The 14691-nt window shown below is 55.3% G+C and overlaps 1 protein-coding gene across 6 annotated transcripts in view; it reads left to right on the top strand.

Moving 5' to 3' along the window:
• Positions 1-14117, top strand: part of CPEB1 (cytoplasmic polyadenylation element binding protein 1) — a 33647-nt gene extending 19530 nt beyond the window's left edge. For 3 of the 6 annotated variants that reach the window (XM_063169331.1, XM_063169336.1, XM_063169334.1), the window contains 9 exons: positions 5674-5888; positions 7331-7580; positions 7822-7935; positions 8049-8153; positions 8950-9086; positions 10019-10217; positions 11684-11778; positions 11970-12050; positions 12697-14117. In XM_063169331.1, the coding sequence (XP_063025401.1) occupies positions 5674-5888; positions 7331-7580; positions 7822-7935; positions 8049-8153; positions 8950-9086; positions 10019-10217; positions 11684-11778; positions 11970-12050; positions 12697-12807 (1307 nt within the window). In that variant the 3' untranslated portion in view covers positions 12808-14117. Of the gene's footprint in view, positions 1-3895; positions 4035-5673; positions 5889-7330; positions 7581-7821; positions 7936-8048; positions 8154-8949; positions 9087-10018; positions 10218-11683; positions 11779-11969; positions 12051-12696 lie in introns of those variants that run through there. The other 3 variants (XM_063169337.1, XM_063169333.1, XM_063169332.1) reach the window with 3 other exon arrangements.
• The last annotated feature ends 574 nt before the right edge of the window (positions 14118-14691 follow it).

Below are 14691 nucleotides of genomic sequence, written 5' to 3'. Positions count from 1 at the left end.
GCCTTATCCCACAGCTGCTCCACTGAAGAGGAAGAAACTTTTGTGCCACTGCTCTTGCTGCAGCTTTTCCTTGGCTTTTTTGTGAGAATTTGGTAAACAGGGAGAATCCAGTGTCTGCCTTCCCTGTGCCAAGCAAAGCCTGTCCCTGTCCTGTGTGCTCCAGCTCCACATCTGCCCCTGCAGCTGCTGCTGGCCACGTTTCAGTCAATGTTCCTGTGCAGGCTCCTTGCAGGCAGCTCCAGGTCCCACAGCTGCAGGTGAGAAGTGCTGAAATTCAGGATTAGACTGGAGTGTTGATCACCCCTTCCCTGCCATGAGCTTTGAGCTGTTTGGTGAGGGTAAGCTGCTCACCCTGGCGGCTTGTCTGGCTGTGTCACTGCTGAACCACAGCTCTAGGAGCTGCTTGAGGTGCCCATTTGCTTTTCAGACATGCAAATGTTGCTCTTGCCACGGAGTTTCTCAGTGTCTGTAGGAGGTGCTGCTTTTTGGCTGACTAAAACATTCAGCTTGCTCCCACCCCACCAGGGCAGAGCTTGGTTGGGTGGTAAAAACTGCAGACGAGCTGTTTTTCTGGAATTGCAGCAGGCTATTGTTTAGGACATTAGCTTTTTTTTTTTTTTTTTTTTTTTTTTAAACTTTACAGGCTTATTTGATGCATGACAAAAGAAAGTGCACTGTATTCAGTCTCCAGGGCCTCAGTCACACTGCTGCTCTCCTCTGCTGCCCTGCCCCAAATGTGTGTATGGTGCTGCAGCCTCTGGGCATGGCAGGTGTCACTGAAGCCTGGCTGTTCCCCTGGTGGAGAGCATTCCTGTTCTGTGGGGAGATCCAGGCAGAAGGGTGGACTTCCAGCCTGTGTAGTAGTTGGTGGATGCAGGGGGAGGTGTTAACAGCCTTGCCATCCTTGTTGTGCTGAGTAATCTCTGAGCAGATAAACTTGTGGAGATGGCAGTGTCCCTCTTGCTGGAGGTGCCAGCCTGCAGAGGTGACCTAGCTCAGACAAGTCCTGGACTTTTCAAAGTAGGATTTCTCAGCCCTGCAGAAAGTTTATAAAGGCTGGAACGCCTCTCCAGAGCATTACTTCTGAGAGTGTGTGTGCTCCTCTGGCCCTGGGGCTGTGTCCAGCTGCCTGTGCACAGTCTGGGTGCCAGACACAGCTGGCAGCTCAAGGACTGGGCCTGGCACGCTGCTCCTGCAGCAGGAGGTCCTTGGCCCACTCTCCATGTGTCTGCAGGGCCCTGTGGCAAGTGTTGCTCTCAGCCATGAGGGAGCTCCCACTGATGTTCTGAGTGTGGAGAAAGAGCTTGAGTGGAAGGACCTGGGTAGCTGCAGGATAAGAGAGATTTTTTGCTCTGGGCAAGACTCAGTTTCTGGATAATTTGATTAAACTTGATGGACCAGGGAGTGAAGAGCATCAGCACTGATGTTGTATGGTGGTGGCTGGGTGGTCTCCCACAGAGCTGAGCTGAGGCATTTTGTTCAAAGGGCACTGTGGGGGTGGCTGAGGTTCTGGCCAGCTCTGTCCATCAGGCATGAACTCGGGGGATGCTCCATGTGAAATGTCAGGATGTGGCACTTGGTGCTCTGGTCTAGCTGGCAAAGTGGTGATTGGTCAAAGGTTGAGCTCTATATTGGAGGTCTTTTTCAACCTAAATGATCCTGTTGGCCTTAAGGTGTTATCCATGGCAATAAACTGTCATTTGTCATCAGCATAGTGGTTATTCTCCCAGAGCCCTTCTTCCCCTGAGCTGCCACCACCAGCAATCCTTGGGGCTCATTTTATATTCCTGTCTTACAGAATGGGCATGGGCAAAGCTGCTAGGAAGGTCTACATATCAAATGGCTGCAAATTACAGTGTACAGAGAAGAACTGTGTGCTCCAAGGTCCTGGGCAGGTGCTTAAATTGCATATTTTAACTAGTGGATGGAATATGAAAGCTGTTCTTAGTGCTTGGATTGGGCATCTTGCTGTTGGGACACTTTGCCAAAGTGTGCTCTGCATTGCAGCTTGTGCTGGATCTGCTTGTTAGTGTAAGCTCACATTCAGTGGGGTAGTTCAGTGCTTGGTAGTGGGATTTAAAGGATAACCTGGGCTCTGCAGGTAGAGATGACCTCAGGAGTTGAAACCAGCACTGTGGGCTCATTGATTGTTTCTGTCAGGTATCTTGGCTCAGGTGTGATGGGTCTGAGAGTCTTGAGTGTGCTCCCCTGGGCTTCTTTAGGGCCCTGGGTTGATGCAGGAATAATGGAATAACCCCAAACAGCAGTTACCAGGGAAAGCCCAGCTGAGGAAGAGAGGAGCAGTTTGAAAAATGCTCCTTCTCCAGGGAGTGGCCTGTGTGGCCAGGACCTGGCAGTGTCCTGTGGTGTCAGGGCTGCTCCACAGAGCCCAGAGGTGCCCGTGCTGGGCTGGCACACCCAGAGATGGAGCAGAGCTGCCTCTGTGTCAGGCACTGGAGCTGCAGCAGCCAGTCAAAAGGCAGTGCCCAGATTCTATTAAAAGCTGCTTTTCTGCTGTCCCCTGCAGAGGAGCATTGCCATGTGCCTCCCTTGCTGCATTGAGCAGAGGCAGGAGAAGTTCCAGAAGCTCTTGGTGTGTGAGTGGTGAATGGGGATGTTGACCCCCCCAAGTTAAAGTTTCCCCTCTAGGTGTGAAAAATCCTTCTTTGCACTCATGTTCTCTTCTTACCCTGAGTAGTTCCATGGTACTTGCTTTGTCACTTTGGGACTTTCAGGGATGCTCTTAACTCCAGGAATTGCTGATGCATCTTGCATGTGTGTTGGGAATGATTTTTCCCTTGCATGAGCTGTCTGCTTGGATGGGGGAACAAGGCCAACTCCCCTGGGAGAAGTGTGGCCCCAGTGCCTTGAAAGCTTTTTTTAGATGGGCAGCCTGTGTTGGGCTCTTGTGCCCCTTTCCTCAGGAAGGGTTTGGTGGGTTGGAGCAGGGGGTTAGATCAGGATGCCTTTGGGATAGTGCTGAGGAATAAGATCTGGGTGTCTCATGCAGGTGTTTCCTAGGCTGCCTGCACAGCTTGGCATCAGAGCCCACAGCCTGGTCACTGTAAAAATGCTGAGTTTGACTCATGGCTTTTCCTCCTAGTGTCCCTGTGAGGGGCTGTTGGTTCCAGGTGAAGCTGAGTCAGGCCCACTGGGGTGATGTGGGGTCTCCCATGAGCTCAGTTTGTCCTGCAGAGTGTATAATCAAGTGCTGCCAGTGCAGAGCTGTCAGAGCTGCTGGACTGGATGGAATCCATCCGTGTTAACAGCAGGATGTCAGCACTTCCAGGACGTGAGGTTAGGATTGGGGCAGCTGAAGCTGGCAGGGTTTTGTGTGGTGGTAAATGCCCAGACAGTAGATCCTTTTCAAGGCCAGTAATCCTGCCACTTCAGTGTGCTTGTGCTGGCCTTACTGGTTTGGTAGCTGCTGTGAGAGCTGAGAAATCATGGGAGACAAGGACGTCATAAATAGGGCAGAGCAGCTGGACCCTGTAATACCACTGGGAGCTCTTGATGAGCCCGAAACCCTTGCTGTTGCATCCTAAACAGAGTTCTGATTCCACATCTCTGCTAACCGGGAGATCCAGGGCAGAGCAGCATTATCTGGCAGCAGCCTGCTTGGCGTGAGCTGCTGCAGGTCTCAGGAATGCTGTGCAGCTGGGGTCAGCACAGGGCTGCAGCGTTCCAAGCCCACGGCCCTCGCTGGCCGGGCAAGGAGAGGAGGGTGTCAGCGCGGGAGCGTTTGTTGGCAGCAAGGCTTGGGCTGTGGGATCAGCTGCTTTGCTTTGCCTCTTGTGCTGTTTAGTGACTAATCAGATTTTGGAGCCTGTCGGACAGATTCAGCTGTCTCCCCAGAACAATACGCCGGCTGTATTTTTAAACACATCACGTGGCTTCAGAGAAGTCAGCAGAGCAGCAAGTGCGGCTTGCCGGGGCTGGGAGATGCTGTGCCCTGCTCGGAGCTGTGACTAGGAGGGAGCAGCTCCTCCCCAGCTGTGTCACATTCCCTCGGTCCCAGGGCTGCTGCTGCCCAGGTAAGGACTGCCAGGCTGGCTGCTATTTTCCTGTGGCTGCAGGGCTGGGTGTGAACACAGGTGCTGCCTGTCCAGGAGAGCCAGGGGCAGGAGGTCCCTTTCTCAGTGTGGTCAGAGGTGAGTTCCTAGTCCTGTGATGTAGCCAGAATAGGGGAATCTTGCAGGGATAAGGCTCTGCAAATGTGGGAAGATGTAGTGACTGTTGCTGAGGTCTCTGCCTTGAGTTGAGGGAGATACTTCAAGGAGCTGTACCTGTGTGCTGTTGGGGTGTGAGGTTTTTCCCCAGGTGTGGGGCTGGAGGTGCCAGCTTCACACTGGATGTGTGACTGGATAATGCAGCTTGGCATAGGGACATCCCAGCATGTTGCCTCCTCAGCTGTGCTCAGCAGCTCTCCCTGGCGCTGGCACCATGCTGTCCTGGTGTGGTGTGCCACTGGATAATGCAGTTTGGGATAGGGACATCCCAGCGTGTTGCCTCAGCTGTGCTCAGTAGCTCTCCCTGGCGCTGGCACCGTGCTGTCCTGGTGTCTGACCCACAGCAAGCTCAAGCACCGTGGTGTTGTCACTCTCCTGGTCTGGCTGGTGGTTTGGATTGTTAATCCTCATCTGCATAGGAGCTGCTGAAAATCTAGGTGAAAACCTCATGGTTCAGTTTGCTGAGATCTGGTGGGGCTTGGAGGATCTTGAGTGGATCCCAAATTTGCTTTGCTGAAAACTGAAAGCTTCAGGGCAAGCTGCCTTGTTTTGCAGCCTGTGAATAATTAAAACCATTTCTGAATGCTTTGCTCTTTTCACTTGGTTCTGGTACGCATTCAGCTTGCTGAGACTTGCTCTTTTTGAATAGGCTGCTTGGTGGTGTGCCCCTGTGGGATCCCTGCCCTGCATTCCCTCGCCTTGTGGGTGGCAGCTGCCCCCACATCACTGACCAGGATGTGACTTTGTGACCTTTGGATGGCCTGCTCCTCTGCTCAGAAGCAGCTCTCTTTGTAGGGAGGCATTTTCCTGGATTCTCCTCAGTGGGAGGAGAACCTGCAGTGTGAGGGAAGCAGTCTGACACATCCTTGTCTGCAGGCTCTGGGGCAGAGGCCTGACCAGACAGACTTGCTGTGAGCACACACCAGGGACAGCGAAGCCTCTCTGTCAGCAGCCCAGGCTGGCACCTTCCTGCCTGCCCACAGCCAGCTCCTGGCAGGGATGCTGGGAGCAGTGTCCCACCTCTGAGCATGGAAATCCCTGCTGCTGGGCCAGGTGTGTGTGCCCCCATCTCTGGGGAGCTGCCCCCTGAGCCCCAGCTTGCTCCAGGACAAGTGGCAGGGAATGGCTTGGACTGAGCAGAGGGCCCTGTCCCAGAGCCCTTCTGAGCTCTGTAATCTGGGACGTGGCATCTCTGAACTTCTCCCACATGAGGTGGGTTCTCCTGGCCTGTCTCTCTCATAACCCACCTTTGTGTTTGTCAGCCACACCAGCTGCTGTGGGTTCCATGCAGCACTGTGGCCCAAGTGATGGCAAACACCACAGGTGCCACCTCCCAGACATGACATTTGTGGGTTGACAGGAGCCTGGTGGCCTCCTGGGCCAAGGAGGAAGGAGCAGTGATGTGCTGCAGCCCTGACAGACTCTGTGTCCCTCTCTGTTGCAGTTCTCAGCATGCTGAGTAGCCCTCTTGGGAACGTCCTGGGGAAGCCCCCGCTGGGTTTTCTGCCTTTAGACCCCATTGGTTCAGACCTGCCAGAGAAGTTTTCCACGCCGCCGCTGAGGAACTCGCGCTCGCTCCTGGACTCCCGCTCCAGCAGCCCCTCGGACTCGGACACCAGTGGCTTCAGCTCTGGTTCTGACCACCTCTCAGACTTGATTGTAAGTGTGGCTCCTGGGGTCTTGCTGTGTTTTTTGGGGAACACAGAGCAGTGGAGCTGCTAGCCAGAGCCCTGCCTGCTCAGGAACGGGAGGGGATGCTGGGAGGACCTGTTGTGCACACACTGGCACAGCCCAGGGGTTGGGAGAAAGGCTGCTCATGCAGTCCTTCACCACAAGCCAGCAGTATCCTCGTATTTTTTTCTTCTAAGCTAATATTTTGGCTTTTTGGGTCTGTGCTTGCAGCCACACTGGGTTACAGTAGCTCCCAGAGGGATCTGGAGTGCTTGAGCTGGTGTGAGGCAGGGTGGTGTCTGTGCCCTGATCCCAGCAGGGAGGTGGCTGATCCAGCCTGGACTTCTGAGCAGCTACTGTCCTTTCATTGCTCTTCCCATTTGACTGCACTTCTCTATCTCAGGGCGGTTTCTTCTAGAGCAAACTGGGTCTGGCCTGCTCCCATTCCCTAAAGCACAGCTAAATTTGAAAGGCAGGGAGCAAGTGAGTGTCTGGCTGGCTGCCCCGGTCTGCTCTGAGGGTCTGTGGTGGGTGCAAGTGGCAGCTCTGGGTTGCCAGCAGGGCAGCCTGGCTCCAGCCAGCTCTGGGGTGCTGCTGCATGGCCTGGCCTTGGCACGGGAGGGTAAAGCCAGGAACTGCTTGGCCTCTGCTGTGGTGTTGCCATGGCCTTGGCCCCTGTGTTGGGGTGGGTGTGAAGGGCAGGCCTGACTGGCTGTGGGGTTGATGGTGCTGTGATGCACCCTGGAGGGTCAGGATGTGCTGGGTGCCTGCAGCAGGCAGGTGGTGCAGGGCTCTGTGCTGGCCTTGTTTGTGAAGGGCAGGGCTCTGAGCAGGGCCCGGCGTGGGCGGCTGCCGTGGCAGCGCGGGGACAGATCTGCAGCGCAGCTGGCACCGAGCTGTGCAGCATCCTGCCTCCCTGCTGTTCCATTAATCCAGCCTTCCCTCCTCCTGCCCTGGGAGGAGCTGTGGTGCACGGTGCTCGCTCCCTGGTCAGGCAGCCCTGGAGCTGGGCTGTGAGGATGAGATCCAGCTGGTGCCTGCAGAGTCCCTGAGCGCTTCCAGCAAGCCCTGCCCACTGCAGGCACAGCACAGAGCCTGAGGCTGGTGCTCCCCAGGGCTGACACTGCTCCTGAGGCTGTACAGCCAGGAGTAGCTGTTGGCTTGGTGGTCTCAAAGTGCCTCCTGCTTAATGATCCCTGCTGCTGATCATGGCCATGGGTTCAGTGGAGAACGGCCCAGGGCTTTCCTAGGGTGCCAGGATGTGTTGGGATTGCTGCTTTCTTGCCTCTGCCAAGCCTCAGAGGGACTCAGGGGATCCCTGAGAGCTCCCTCTCCTGCATGGGCAAGGGCAGGGCCCCAGTGTGATGCCTCACCACTGGCATTACGTGCTCTTACCAGAGCTGGAATTCAACATGGCCTCTCTCTTGCAGTCAAGCCTTCGCATTTCCCCTCCTCTGCCCTTCTTGCCTCTCAGTGGGGTGTCGAGAGACCCCTTGAAGATGGGAGTGGGATCCCAGCTGGATCAAGACCAAGCTGCCCTGGCTGCAGTCACTTCCTCCCCGGCCAGTGCATCGAAGAGATGGCCTGGAGCATCTGCGTGGCCTTCCTGGGATCTTCTGGACTCTCCAGAGGATCCCTTCAGCATTGAGAGAGAAGCCCGGCTTCATCGGCAGGCAGCAGGTGAGCTGGGAGGGGGACAGGGGACAGCCCCACACCTGGGGGGGCTGGTGGCATCTGTGCAGACACTGGCTGAGCATAGAGTTTGCTCCAAGCCCAAGCCTGGCTCTGGCTCCTGAGAGAACAGAGTGCTGCCTGTGGCTGTGCAGCTCTGCTCAGCCTGTAGTTGGGGAAGATGGGGAGACCTGTGGGAGAGAGGGAAGGAAATGATCCTGTACTGAGCATTACTGGTGTTTTCTACAAGCTGTGAACGAAGCAACCTGCACCTGGAGTGGGCAGCTGCCTCCCCGAAACTACAAGAACCCCGTCTACTCCTGCAAGGTGTTCCTGGGAGGAGTCCCATGGGACATTACAGAAGGTGAGCAGCCCTGGAAAGTGAGGCCCCACACCGAGGCCTTGGGTGCTGATATGGGGAGGGTGCAGGATGGAGCTTTCTGTGGGGAACACTGACCTCTCTGCTTCTCTCTGTAGCTGGGCTGATCAACACTTTCCGTGTTTTTGGCTCCCTGAGTGTGGAGTGGCCTGGTAAGGATGGCAAACACCCACGCTGTCCTCCCAAAGGTAATATGCCTAAAGGTAATAGCGAACACGGTAGGGTTACTTTTTTCCCATGCTATGTTACAGCACGGATGCTGGGATGGTACAGCTGCATGCTGGTGACTGGTTGGTACAGAGCACCTGGGGTAATCTCCTTCCCTCACTTGGGTCTGCACCTGGGCTGCAGAGCACTGGCACCCCAAACCCAGCCTCCTCACCCATCCATAGCAGTGTGGGACACAAGTGTGGGCTGGGGGAGCCCTCTCTGGGTGTTTTGGGAGGTCCATGTAGGGCTGTGGCTTTGGAGCAGCTGCCGATCCCACTGCCAGCATGTGCAGCTGGGCTGGCATTTTGTGTAAGCAGGAATTAGTTACAGGGTAGGAAGTGGCTGGTTTGGAGGCCCTGTAGTGCTGATGGCCTCATTCAGTCACCAGAGCAGCGTGAGGTAGAGCACTGACATCCATGGAAGGGACTTTATAACCCTGAACTGTATTTGAGCTGAGCCAGCCTAAATACATAGCAGGGTCTATTTCCTGCAGGTCTCATTTTGGCCAGGCTGGTGGTGCCCACCTGGGATGTCCACATGTGGTTTGTGGATGATGGACAGTGGCCCACATGGCCCTGGGCATCCTGCCCCTTGTGCTGAGCTTGGGTTTGGGCTCTTCAGTCTTGGCTTACATATTAAGAGAATAATATTGCTGGGAACAGCAAAAGCTACCACACAAATACTTCAGGTGGCACCCAGGAGTGATTTTGAGGATGTCTGCAAACTGGGATGATCTGCTCCTCCTCCACCACAGCTCTAACAGCTGCTGCTTTCCCTTCCCTTCCCAAGGCTACGTCTACCTGGTGTTTGAGTCGGAGAAGTCGGTGCGTGCGCTGCTCCAGGCCTGCTCCCAGGACCTGCTGAGCCCCGACGGGCTCAGTGAGTACTACTTCAAGATGTCCAGCCGCAGGATGCGCTGCAAAGAGGTGAGCAGGGCTGGGAGAGCAGCCTGGGGTGGCAGCAGGGAATGCAGAGGGACATCCCTGGAGGAAAGGGAAGCAGGGCTGGAACAGCAGCTGAAGGGGTGCTGGCTTTGACTGCTCTGTGCCTGTGTCAGCTCAGTGTTTGTGTCCCTCACACAGCTTGTGTTAAACCAACCTAGAGCTCCTGGGTTGGTGGCAGACTCTGCCTTCAGGCTTCAGCTAGCTGGGACAGAGCATGGAAATGGGGATTTGACTGCTCTCTGCTGCTTCCATCACACCTTTGCTTGCAGAAGCAGAGTGGGACCCCTCAGGTGCTTTGTCAGGCCTCCTCTGCATGCACAACAAGTAACTCACCCTCAGCAGGCAGATATTTTGGATCCCAGGCTGCTCCACAGTGTGGCCTTGGCTGGCTGACCTGTGTTTTGGGGGTGCTGGGGCTGCCAGAGGCTCCATTTGGGCTTATGGGAAAGATTGTCCTCAGATCATGGATAACTGCCTGAGTTCAGGGAGTTACAGGATGGAGATGCAGCTCTTAATGTAGACGGACACAAACTAATCGTGCTCTAGACAGCTCTCCTGCTGTCTGTCAATTGGCAGAGCTTCTGTGCTTGGTGGTTTAGTTCTGCCAGAAGCTTCTCTCCAGAGCTGCAGATGGAGCTGGCAGTGGGTGATATTCCAGTGGCCCCCTCCAACATTGGGCTCCTGTGCTGGGAGGTACCTGACTGGACCATATGGAGGGATGTGGGTTGTCCTCTGGCTGCCACCCCCAAGGAGCTGCTGGCTTGGGTTCCAGTTTGGCTGGAAGCAGAGTTGATTCTGTCCATGTGTGGGGTGTCTGGAGTAGGTGGATGTGGAGCCTGAGCAGCAATAGATAACAGATGACATTTGCAGCTTGGGGTGATGAGGTCTGAGGCTCAGGGCTGCTCTGGTTGCAGGTGCAGGTGATCCCCTGGGTGCTGGCCGACAGCAACTTCGTGCGCAGCCCGTCGCAGCGGCTGGACCCCAGCAAGACGGTGTTTGTGGGCGCCCTGCACGGCATGCTCAACGCCGAGGCCCTGGCCGCCGTCATGTACGACCTCTTTGGAGGGGTGGTCTACGCCGGCATCGACACCGACAAGCACAAGTACCCCATAGGTGAGGGATGGTTCCCCTGCATTGGTGCTCACCCCTGCCGTGCTGTGCTGCAGCGTGCCCTTGGCTTGTCCCGCTCTTGGAACGCTGCCCAGGTGCCAGGCTCAGGGAGCAGATGCTGTCCAACTCTTCTGCAGTCTGTGCTTGTCTCATCTCCTGGCCCTGGGGAGGCAAGAGCAGCCTTGGGGAGGGCTGATAGAGCTGATGTGCTGGGGAATTGGAAGGTCCTGGACCATTCCAGAGCAGACTGAAGTTTTTGAGTATGCCTTCAGGCACTGATGAAGGTTTCTCTGTCCTTGTTCAGTGCTGTTAGTGGTTGTTGGATGCTGCTGTAGCTGCTTTTCCCTTCCCAGGGCAGGGACAGTTGTGGGTCTTAACCCATTCTTGGGCTCTTGTCACCAGAGCTGAAACGTGGCATGTCATGATGTGTGTATGTCCCTGGAGACCTGATGGGCCAGGGGACAGCCCTGAGGTGGCTGTCTGTTGGAAAGGCCCCACAGCCTGTGTCTCAGGACCAGCTTTCTAGGCTCAGGCTGCAGCAAGTCACGGATTTGGAGAGATTGTGGATCTCCTGGTGTTGCCAGGCAGTAACAGCGTCAGAGCTTGGTGGTGCAGAGCTGTCACTGCTTGGTCACTGTGCTTGGATGGCAGTCAGGCTTTTCTGGGCAAGGCTCAGGTTTAGGGCCTGCATGTTGTGCTGCAAAGCCCCTGCAGTGCCTTCAGGGGGACAGTATCAAGGAGGGTGGGAATGGCACTATGAGACTTGAGGCAAATCCTCAGTGTGGCTGTGGATGAGGTGTCCCAGAACCTCCCTGTGCTGGCCCTGTGAGATCCCAGTGTGTGACACAGCCTCCTGAGGTTCATGCAGAGCTCAGGTTGCCCCAAGTAGGCAAGATCCATCTCCCACAGCTCAGTGGTGCTTTCACCTTTAGAGCTGTCCTAAAGTCACAACAATCAGAGCTCAGTTTTGGCAACTAAGCTGTGCCCTGGTTGGTTGTGCTGCTTGAGGGCATCTGTAACCCCAAACTGGATCCAGGCCCTCCTGCCTGTGTCCTGTGTGATGCTTTGGGAGTGGAATGGATGAGTTTTGGGTGGCACTTTGTCCTGTGGCTGAGCTGTGGGGATCTGCCAGTGTCAGTCCTGAAACTTAATAGATGTTGGCTGTAAGCAAGTGGTGCTGGAAAGCTGCTGACCAGCAATGAGGCTGCAGAACACAGGGCTCTGGGGTGAGGGGGCTGGGCTAAAAGCTGCTGTCTCAGCACTGGTGCATCTCAGGTGTAGCGTGAGGCACTCTGCTGATCCTGGGGATGTGGTGCCTGGAGAAGAGGCAGGAAGGGGGCTCTGGAAACCATCTCCCTGTCAAAGCTGCTTCCCTGTCTGAGTGGCACCAGGGAGGGGGTGGTGCTGGCAGGGGTTCCCTCTTGATCTCTGCTGTTCCTCTCTAACCTTTGTGGTCTGGCTCCTTGCAGGGTCGGGCCGTGTCACCTTCAACAACCAGCGCAGTTACCTGAAGGCTGTGACTGCTGCATTTGTGGAGATCAAAACCACCAAGTTTACCAAGAAGGTGAGTGGGGCTGGTGGGGCAGCCCAGGGAGGGGTGTGCATGGTGGGTGGGACTGCTGGGAGCACCAGTGTTCCTGGGGCTGCCCCACATTCCTGCTCAAGCACTGGGAAGGGGGGCTGCTGCTCTGCCAGCCCCAGGGGTGGTTCCAGGGGAAGGTGCTGCTCCATGCCCACTGCCTGGTTCTCCTGCAGGTTCAGATCGACCCATACCTGGAGGACTCCATGTGCCAAGTGTGCAATACCCAGCCTGGCCCATTCTTCTGTAGAGACCAGGTAAGGCCAGTTCTGCTGCAGCCTGTGCTTCTTGAGGAGGAGCAGGCCCTGCTGCTGGGTTTTGGGGAAATGTACACTGGTTGTTCCCCAGTGGGCAGGATGGGGCTCAGCTGGGAGCTGGGTGACCTTGTTTTGGAGGAGGTGCAGCCCTCATGGGGAGGACAGTGCTGGTGCTTGCCAGGAGGCCCAGGCAGGCAATGTCCAGCTGGCTTTGAGCCATGGGTGCTGCAGTTTGCTGGGGCTGTGCCAGCACTGGGACTTGGTGGTGCACCTGAGGGGAGGGGAGGCTGCTGCTCTGTGAGCCATGATGGGCTGGGGTTGAGGTGCATGGCCTTGGGGCTGGCTGAGGCACAGGGAGCTCTGGCTGCAGGCAGAGGACTTTGGCTGGGCTATGAGCAGGAGGCAGCAATGCCGTGGGAATGATGGGAGCCCTGGCAGAGCCCAGCTACTGCCCCAGTGCCCAGTCCCTGATTTTCAAACCTATTCAAAAGATGGAATCTGGGCACACCAGGCCCTGCACAGCATTGCTGGCATTCCCCGTCCAACCCACGGATCCACTGTGCTGCTGGGGGCTGCGAAACCGGGCGGGGGTGAAGGGAAGGGGAGTGGCTGTGCTGGTGTCACCAGCCCCGTGCTCTGCCCACAGATCTGCTTCAAGTACTTCTGCCGCTCGTGCTGGCACTGGCAGCACTCCATGGAGGTCCTGCGCCACCACCGCCCGCTGATGCGCAACCAGAAGAACCGGGACTCCAGCTAAGGGGCACCGGGCCCGGGGCTGGCACGGGCAGAGTCCTGGGAGAGCCTGCCACGAGGAGAGCGCAGCAGCGCCCGCCGGAGCCAGGCCCGGCTGGGGACGTTCTTCCTGAGGACTGATGGGGAAAAAACAAAAATCTTACATTCATGTTTGCACTTGCTGGTCTTTTTGTTTCTGCACTAATGCACAGTGAGTTTTGTTGGGGTTTGTTTGGGGGTGTTTTGAGGGGGGGAGTGCCCCTCAAGCCATTCTGCAGTTCCCAGACTTTGGTTCCTGGTTTGCTGACGAGAAGCAAAAATTGAAAACGAATAAACCCAACCAACCAAGGGCCATGTGTCGCGGGGGCGTCGCCGCAGGCGCCCCCGCCCTGGTTTTTTTATTTTTTAAAGGCGCTTTTTTACATTCCTTGCAATACTGGTGGAGAGAGCGCAGGTCTCATTGGTCATTGTTTTGCCGTTGCCATACAGTGCCTTTCCATTCATTTACCCCCACCTGGATGGTGTGACCTGGGTGTTCAGCTGGCGTTTTTTACTGTAACAACAAGGAGACTTTGCTCTTCATTTAAACGAAATCATATTTCATATTTTACGCTCGAGGGTTTTTACGAGTTCCTTTTTACACTCTTAAAAACAGTTTTTAAGTCGTTTGAAATGAGAGATTTTTTTCTTTTCCTGGCAGCTTTTAACATTATTGCAATTTGTGTCTGGGGGCTGATGGCAGGACGTTGTAAATCCAGGGGTTTGCAACGGGACAGGCTGGGCTTTTTTTTGTTTTTGGATTTGAAACTGGACGGGATGAGGATCTCTGAGCTGCTGTATATAGTTTTAAATAGTTTGTTGCACTTTTTTAAGTTGCACTTATGGGGGGTTGATAGAGGTTTTTAATCACACAAAGTCACAGGACTTACCTTTTCTTTTGTAACAAGCTAAAAAAGGGCTGCGTTTTGGTGGACGATGAAGGTTCCTGGGAGCCCTTTCTCTTAGAGGGGACAAGTAATTTTCCTTTCCTTCCCGAGATGTTTGGAGTATCAGTGCAGTCGACTGAAATGCTGCTGCTGGGATTTGAGACCTTAATTATGCTGATCACATTATTATTTTGTTACTTTCCCCTCTATTGGAAGCTGTGTGCCAAAGAACCAGTGTCATAATTTCTCCCTCTTTACTATGATTATTTTTTTTTCTTTCCTGCTGAGCTGATGTTGCATTGTTGCATATCCCAGCTGCTCTTTGTGGGGTTTTGTGAAGCTGTGTGTGAAGTCTCTACCTCATTGTAGTATATGCAGGCAAGACTGCACTCTCCTACAGACGTGTGGAGTAAGCTGTGGTGTAGTTTTTGGCACATAATAAACACGTTGCAGCAAAAAAAAAAAATTTTCTTGTGCCTTGTGTGCTTCATGGGAGATCTCTGCAGCTCGGAGGCTGTGGTGTCACTCCTGGAGGTGTGGAGGAAGGTGTGGATGTGGTTGGGGGGAGGGATGGATGGATGGAGCTATGAGTTGTGGATGCTGTTGGTGGGTGACTCAGCTGGGAGGGAGCTCTGTCTGCTGGGCAATGCATTTTTAGATCCTATTTACCTGAGGTCCCTGCAGGCTCCTGGGCTCCAGTCGGAGCTCTCCTAATTGCAACAAGAGGTTAATGAGGCTGATAGAGGGGCCTGTGCTGCCGTGTGCTCTCCCGCCGTGGCCGGGAGGTGTTAATCTTGCAGGGCTGGGAGGGGAGAGGGATCCGGGGCTCCTCTCTGTGGGGCTGGGGAGGGCCGAGTTGGACTGGGGCTGCCACAGAGGACACCTCGTGTGTCCCGTGTCCCAATGCAGGCTCCGGGCTCCTTCCCTGTCCCACAGCGGTGACTGCAGCAGCCTTGTCCTCACCCTCCTCCTCCTGTGGGCTG

The sequence above is a fragment of the Melospiza melodia genome, chromosome 15 (assembly GCF_035770615.1).
Source record: "Melospiza melodia melodia isolate bMelMel2 chromosome 15, bMelMel2.pri, whole genome shotgun sequence".
Taxonomy (NCBI): Eukaryota; Metazoa; Chordata; class Aves; order Passeriformes; family Passerellidae; genus Melospiza; species Melospiza melodia.
Note: the sequence above shows the minus strand (reverse complement) of the source record. Positions and strands in the feature narration are given on the sequence as shown.